The sequence below is a fragment of the Selaginella moellendorffii genome, unplaced genomic scaffold, assembly GCF_000143415.4.
Source record: "Selaginella moellendorffii unplaced genomic scaffold, v1.0 SELMOscaffold_88, whole genome shotgun sequence".
NCBI classification, from domain to species: domain Eukaryota; kingdom Viridiplantae; phylum Streptophyta; class Lycopodiopsida; order Selaginellales; family Selaginellaceae; genus Selaginella; species Selaginella moellendorffii.
The window spans coordinates 707770-715625 of record NW_003314349.1 but is presented as its reverse complement, the minus strand read 5'-3'; the positions used below and the strand labels follow the sequence as shown (position 1 = coordinate 715625).

Sequence of the window (7856 nt, the reverse complement as noted above, 5' to 3'; positions counted from 1 at the left end):
ATTTGTAGAACCCTAAAACGTGGTTTAGCCTTTAACCCACATTAGACTGTATCCGTACTTGTGTGAGGTGGATTGTCAGAGTCTCATCATGAGACTCCAGTTGCTGGGCACTTTGGCATTATGAAAACAGTGGAATTGGTCGGTGGCCTCATCTTTGTCAGTCTATGGAAGAGTTTATCCACACCTGCGACATTTGCGCCTGGTCCGAGTTTCCTCAACACCATCTGTATGGTCTTCTTCAACCACTTCCAGCTCCAACTATGCCCTGGTCTTGCATCTCAATGGACTTTGTGACTGATCTTCCACCAGTTCAAGGAGTTGTTGGTACTCCAAATCTAATGTTGAACTATGAATTTGCCAGATCTTCAAAGTTACATCATTGGCTGAAAGAGGTACGCATGTGAACAGAGCAAAATTCAATTGACCTCCTTACCTTGGTCTAGCTTGGAAGGAACAACATATATGCCCAGCAATTTTAGCACATGGATTTGCTTAAGGCAACGATTGGGGACAATCGTGGCAGCGAACCAAAGTAGCCGCTGAAGCAAGTCACAGTACCTGTCACTGAAGCGAGTTGTACCTGTCAATCATATCCACCGAATTAGGTCAACAAACCTTATGGTCCTGGGCCGCGACTTGGTCCCGATGGCGGCGACAATGGAGGTGGGGAGCTGGTTCAATACCCCTGCTATGTCCAACAAGGATAGAGTGTGGATTCGTGAGTGCTATAGCGACGTCTACACCGACATCAGGGAGCTCGCGAGCGTGGGCAAGCGCTACATCCACATCTCGGGGGACCCCGGAATCGGCAAGTCGTGTTTTCTGTGGTACGTTCTCAGGAGGCTCCTCGACGATGGAGAGACGGCCGTCATAGTAGAGCTCCTCGTAGGAATCACCGTGAATGCTTTCGTCTTCAAGCAGGATGGGAGTTGCGACGCGGAAGATTCACCGGATTACAACCGCCCGGGGGTTTGGCTTCTTACTGATGAGGCATTTGTTGGGCACAGGGCTTGGAACGGAACCACGGTCTTGTTCGCGTCACCCGAGAAAGATAAGTGGATACAAGCAGAAAAGACTATGCAGGAACGCAAGTTCACGACGCTTTACATGCCGCCTTGGTCTGTCGACGAGTTGCAGGCCGTCTATTTTTCAGATCCCGAGAATGAAGGCGAATACATGGAGTTCTGGGCGAAGTATTACGTTGCCGGGCCAATCATAAGGCACTACGTCACGCCTTTGATAAAGGTCCTCAGCGAGAAACTCACGGCCGTCGAGAAAGTTGTGGATGGCGGGGTGCTGAACGCGACATTATTGAAGGCACACGAGATCTTCGTTTCCTGGCCAACTCTCGACTTCACCCGCGTGGACCATTTCTCCTTTGCTTCGGAGTGGGCAGCGGATTGTTTTGCAATCGCATGCTTCAATGGTCAGATCAAGAACTGGATCGCGTCCACTTTATTTTTGGCAGCGAACCGTTCATTGCGGAGTGCAGCTGGAGTTCTGTTCGAACGTGTTGCTCATTATCGACTCTCGATGGGTGGTGACTTTTGTAGCATTGACGATCCGACCAGAAAGCTTCATTTGGAGAAGCGGGAAGTGAAGTATTTCTCCAGTAACAGTCTTGATCTGCAAATACCTGGCCTCTACTACTTACAACCCAGTAGCACGTCATTCCCTGTGATAGACTCGGTGTATCCTCCACTCGTCCTTTTCCAGATCTCTATTGCCACGAAGCAGAGACCAATGAAGAAGTGTGACTACGATGCCTTGTGCTCTTCTTTGATGGCGTTCAGAAACGAGCACCCTGATATTCCGTCGGGCCTGGAAGGTGTGCCGGAGCCGAACCGAGTGCACGCTATTCTAGTGAAGATGGAGGGTGACAATGCAAAGCATTCGCAACGCCTGTGCATGGTGGAAGACGCTCCGGAAGACGCTCCAGCGAATGAAACGGCTCCTCGCCGGTCGGCACGAAAGAGAGCACGTACACAGAGGAGCATTTCCAAGGTCAAGCAAGGGGAGACAGCAGGGGTAATGAAAAAGAGGACGTTCCTGCCTTTCCAGATGACCATTGCTCTCAAGATGGACCATACTGTTCCCGACACGCTTGACTACCCGTCCCTTCAACAGATACACGACATTGTCTGTGCAAGAATGGACGGTGCAGTCTATACTGGAGCACTCAAGTTTGCGGACATTAAAAGAGAAGAGGCGGACTTTGCAAGAGTATTGATGCGCCAAGGTACTTTTCCCTCTCCTAAATTGCGTGGTCTTTTGAATCTAGTTTACTCATCAGGGAAGGGAAGCATCCAGTACGAGGAAGAAATGGACGGGGTTCCCGTTTTTGGCGCATGGATTGAAGCTGTTCGCACCAAAGAAGGCAGTGATTCCGTGGAGAAAACTGTTTTGACTATCCAGTGCACGGCTGGTAAACTAGCTGGACGAGAGCTGACGCTTTTTGTGAACGAGGTAAGCATTCATTCATTCATAAAGTGTGTTTCAGTGAGTAGTTTTTATTTGCAGCGGCTTTTGCCAGACAAGGAGTTTTCTAATCCTTTGGTTTTGAACATGCTGCGCCTCGAGGCAGTTAGTGGCGCAGATGATGCTGCCTACCAGGTCTGCTGGTCGGGTGCAACAGCATCTGTTGTCATTAGATCAAATCGGAGAGCTTCTAGGAAGTTGATGCTGGTATTTCCAGCAGAACAGACAGAAGAAGAAGAAGAAGACTACAAAGAAGAGGACTATATGGAAATCTGATCCTAGTTTACACTTCCGGTGCTAAATCTTTTCCTTGCTTGAAAGCGCGGTTTGTGTTTGTTAAGCTGATCATCCTAATAAATGTTTATTTTCGACTTGTATTAACAAGCGCTCAAAACTACTCTCCCAAGTCCGAAGGTCCCAGTGCACTTCAAGGCGAGGAGCTGCGAGCTGAAGGTCCCAGTGCACTTCAAGGCAAGGAGCTGCGAGCTGCTGTCCGTTCATTGCAAGGCTTCGGCCCATTTTCTAATGTCGTGATGCTGCTTGGCAACTAGGAGGTCATTCCAGCAGACTCTAAGACGATCAAGCACCTTAAGCACGTAAGCTCACTCGACTTCTATGCTCGATCGATAGCTTGTTATGTGTGGAATTCTCGAAACTTATCTCGCCTTCTTTGCTTGCTTACAACAGAGACCAGCTGACATTGTGAGACGGAAGAGAATGTCAGCAACGTGGTTCCCTTACACTTCTATCATTCGGCTCCAAGCCTCGTTAGCAGAAGCAAGTCATAGAGATGCTCAGCCTCAAGACCTGGAAAAGTTGTGCAGTCTCACTTCGATCAGATAAGCTTTCTGCCTCGTTCGTTGGTTTCCAGGCTGATGCAATTCGCATGACAGATGAAATCAGATACCAAAGACGTAGCCTCGCTCGTGAAATTAGCTTTCTGAAAATACTGATTATCATTTTTGTAAAATGTTACTGGTCACCACAAACACGGCTGAGATTGCTTTATGGCAAGAGATCCAATGGCCAGGTCTTTTCTATGCTGGGGTTCTACTGGAAGTCGGAGCGATGCCAAAGAGGAAGGGATTGGATGAATCGGGTGCTACCAAGTGGACGTATTTTGTGTAGTATCTACGTTGTGTATGCTATTATGCTCACATTCCCCTGGAGGTGGAGCTCACCATGGTGGAACCAGTAGACATGGTAATTTTTTTAACAATATATACACTAAAACCTTGAAATCTCTCCACTCCAAAAAAAGCTAGACTAATTTGTTATGTTAGGTTCACCATTTGTTGGGATGAGTGATATCTCCCAACTTCTTTGACATAAGGTTTTCATGCCTTTATCACAAACTTAAGCTCTTTTATATTCCCTAAATGCCTTTTTTTTGCTCCATTCATCAAGAAAGGACTTTTTAGAATCTTCATGACCAAATCTAAACACACACTAAGCAATTCTTCAAATCCATGCCAAAATCTCAAGTTTAAACTCCCAAAATTAAGCAGTAATGATAAGGGAGAATGCAAGAGAAAAACATTTGCACATGGCTTAATTCTTTACCAAATCATGGGTTCTTTAACTCATTGTAAAGAGGAGGAGAAGCCACTTTGACTAAACAAGGCACAGCCAAAATGAATGTGTCTATCACCAGAAATCTCTTCAAAACTGAACAAAATGGAAAAAAGTGGAAAAATAATGGCGAAAACTCTAGATTTATGAGTTTGCACATGCAACCAAGAGCTCTTATTGGTCTCAATGATCCCCCAAACATGAATCTAGCCACTAGAACCTCAAACCCATCATAACAATTATCTAAATCTCTAAAGAAAGTTAAATTAATTTGTCATGTCAGATTTACCATTTGTTGGGAAATGAAACTACTATTAAGCAAACCAAATGTTACTACATACAAGGCGTAGCAATTTATTTATATATAGAGTAATATTTCAAAGTTCAACAACATTTATTTAGTCTTGAATTATATACAAAAGTATAAAACAATTACTAAAATTAATTATTATTTATAACTAATGAAGATTAACTTTATAAGAATTTTATAATTTATAAACTTCTTTAAGCACTTTGTATCATCATGAGCTTATGAGGTCTTTTGGCATAAGCCAAAGAAACACTGTAACTTACAATGCATTGATTGGGTTTTACATCCAGAATGGCAATTGCAAGGGAGCTCTCAAAGTTTCTAGGCTCATGGTATCAAGCTCAATGATCTCAACTACTATCAATGATTAATGCTTGTGCTGGTATGGGGAATTTAAGTCTCTTAGATCATGGGAGACACCAGCAAGCAAGAACACCATAGAAACCCATTAATCTCCATGTGTGTGACTCCATACTAGTGTTCCAGGATCTGTGGATGAACCATCCTGGAACTTGATCCTCTCTTGCTATGCTCATAATGGAAGGAGCAAGGAGTCTTTGGAGATGTTTTGGGAGATGAGGTTGAATGGAACACTATCACCTTTAACATTTTACATCCCAAGTGGCTGTATTTCATCTCAATAGGGCGTGCTATTCCATCCCCTGTAGTAGAGATGATGCTGTGCTGGGGCATATTCTCAAACCCAAAGCATGTCTAATGAAATCGAGTCACCCTATGGCAAGTTGATTGATTTTAATTTTTAGCTCAAAGTTTTATTCTTTTTTGTTTCCAGTGAAGTCTAGTTTATTTTTTGGCTCCTTTTACTAGAGGTAATTCTGTTAATCAATCACATTGATATGTCAAATTTTGATTGTGCTATGGATATTGTTCAGTTGTTGATTATGCTTTGCAGGCAGCAATGCTTAGTTTTCTTAATAGTAGTGTTATTTCTATTTATTAATCCAATTAATCAAATGGAAAATTATAATTATAAACATGTTTATAATTTATAAACACAAGATTAATCTTATTAAATATCAATGATTAGATGGTAGGATAAACTAGAATATACTAGGAATTGTTTGAGAAATTTTATAAATTATAAATGTGTTTATAAGTTACTAGCAAAGACCCCAGCTTCGCTGGGAGATATAGCATACCTAAGATAAATACATCTTCTTTTCAGTGGAGCTAGGAAAAGTAAAGATGGAAAGATGTTGTTATATATACTTTGGAGCAGAACAACATAAGTCTGAAAAAAATAAAAGAGATAGCCATGTCTAACAAGTTAATAGTCATTTACAACTTTTGATGTTACAAGTTAGTCATAGTAACTTTGTAGGTGCATGATGCAAGTGCTAAGAACTTGCATCCACTCTTGCCATATAGAAGAGGGGAAGAATTACTGGCAAAGATACTAGGATTGTCCTTTTCTAAGGCTGATAGGCCATAGTTTATAAAAAATAAAAAAAGGGAAGAGGGGAAAAGGAGGAAATATAGTAGTGTTGCCATTAATTCTCTCTTTGCATCCTCCCCACTGCTAGCAAGTCTTCTAGCAATTTATCCAATGATAATGAGCTTTTGCCATGAGTCTTTGCAGCTAAGTTGATTATGCATAACTTTAAAACCGAAAGAAAGAGTATAATGGTACTTCGGGAATTTATTGTTGCTGCCAAATTTGATAGCAAAAAGTGGATGTTGGTATACTGCTCATTCAAAATTTATGTTTATTTGCCCAACAGGGTCTAAATGCTAATGAGTAACTATATTACTATTATCTTGCTTGGTGGAGTGATGTTATGGAAATATGCTCATTTCCTTCAAAAATTACCAAAAGAAGGTCTTCCTAGGATTGCCTTATCAAAGTACATGGTATAGTACAAAGAAATTACAATAATAATTCATGACATCCTATGGTGCAATAAAGGCTTATTCATTCCTTGGTTTGGGATGGAAAAGAAAAGCATGTAAAAGGGAGTCATGCAACTTTACCATCAGTATGTATGTTAAGTTGGACTTTGTGAGTTAGAAGATGGTGGTGCCCAACTTTGGAGGTAGGGCCTATGTTGTTAACATACTAACCTGGCTTCACACAGCAAAACTTTAACTTCCTTTCCTAGCTGTGAACTGGAAGCCACGTAAAACAAACAATGGTGGGCAGAGGCCAATGATAGCAGCAGCAGTCAGTTGTTTGGCCTTTTCTTTGGTGCCTATACCACCAGCATTGGCTTCACATCCCTCACCTAGTGTGTGCATTTCCAAGCAGTCAGCCCTGTTCATTGCAAGAGGCAATGTGATGGCTCAAGTAGTACATCGCATACCATGTCACTAATAACAACCTACTCACTTAGTGCTGGCCACCTCTAGTAACAATTACCAAGACATTCTTGCTACTGAGCTGATGAGTCATGCTGCGAAGGGCATCCTTCCAAGACCGTGGGAACCTGCCTGCACAGTGAATGAGAATGAAGCTCCCAATTACACCTCTACTTGTAGGCAATTGTGGTAAAGCCTCTGCTATCCAGCTGCTAACTCTAAATGGACACATAAGTTAATAGGGACCCCAACTCCACCGGGAGAAGTAGAGAACATTTCAATTTGAGAAGATGTAGTTGTCCATACTTTGTAATAGAACAATACATCTTTTAAAAATAAAACAACAGAATAATGATTTATTGTGATTCTCTTAGTAATGAGATTTAGTGGTCACTTATGTAATTTTTTTCTTAGTTGAAAATAGGGAGCACAATCTATTTCACTATTGTGATGTACATTTAACACATGACTCTTTAAAAAATGTTTACCAGGAAGCAATGCTCCGAGTCCTAAAACAAATTCCCATAAATATGGAAATTCAACCACTATCATCTTCCAGATCTTATTTGAATTTTTTAAAATGTTGTAACTACTCTTGCTTCATCACGACCAAAACCTAAAACACTTGACAAAGAATGTAGAACACTAAATCACCAACATTTATCCTCTCTAGTTCAAAATTCTTTTGCAAGAAAATGATTAAAACAATAAGGTTTGCCATTGAAATGCACACTTTCCATTTATTTTGTCACCAATTCTTCCACTCCTTGTCACTCGATGGCCAGTGATTGTAAGCCATCAAGAAGCACATGCAAGTAATGCCATCAACTTGGAATCCTTCTCATTACATCCTCCCAAAGTTTTTTCAAGCACATGGAGAGCATCTTCACAAGGTATGAATCTAAATGTCCTATCCAAGTCTGTCTCTATTTGAAAATCCTTCTTAGAAACACTTTTGACATGAGTTGAACATTTTGGATGTGCACAATGTCCTCCTGTCTTAAGAAGCCAAGACAGGATTTTATGCAATGCAACATGCTCAAGGTACTTTGCTTTTGTCATCCAAGCTTTCTTTTCTCCCAAGGTTTAAAATTCTACTCTCTGCTAGGAAGTTTTCCTGACCCCTCCAAGATTCTAATCATGAGACTCAAGTTTCTAATCAACCATTTCCAGAGCATCT

The 7856-nt window shown here is 41.6% G+C and overlaps 1 protein-coding gene across 1 annotated transcript; it reads left to right on the top strand.

Moving 5' to 3' along the window:
• The first annotated feature begins 574 nt into the window (after positions 1-574).
• Positions 575-2855, top strand: LOC112341671. The gene is made up of 3 exons (XM_024662231.1): positions 575-2239; positions 2294-2466; positions 2521-2855. Exons 1-3 carry the CDS (start codon positions 619-621, stop codon positions 2752-2754), a joined length of 2028 nt encoding a protein of 675 aa, XP_024517999.1. The 5' UTR covers positions 575-618; the 3' UTR covers positions 2755-2855.
• Positions 2856-7856: the final 5001 nt, after the last annotated feature.

Coding starts and splice junctions, on each gene's coding strand:
- LOC112341671 (XM_024662231.1), top strand. CDS start 619: ATGGTCCTGGGCCGCGACTTGGTCCCGATGGCGGCGACAATGGAGGTG. Junction 2,240..2,293: donor AAGAGTATTGATGCGCCAAG/GTACTTTTCCCT, acceptor TTTACTCATCAG/GGAAGGGAAGCATCCAGTAC. Junction 2,467..2,520: donor TGACGCTTTTTGTGAACGAG/GTAAGCATTCAT, acceptor TTTTATTTGCAG/CGGCTTTTGCCAGACAAGGA.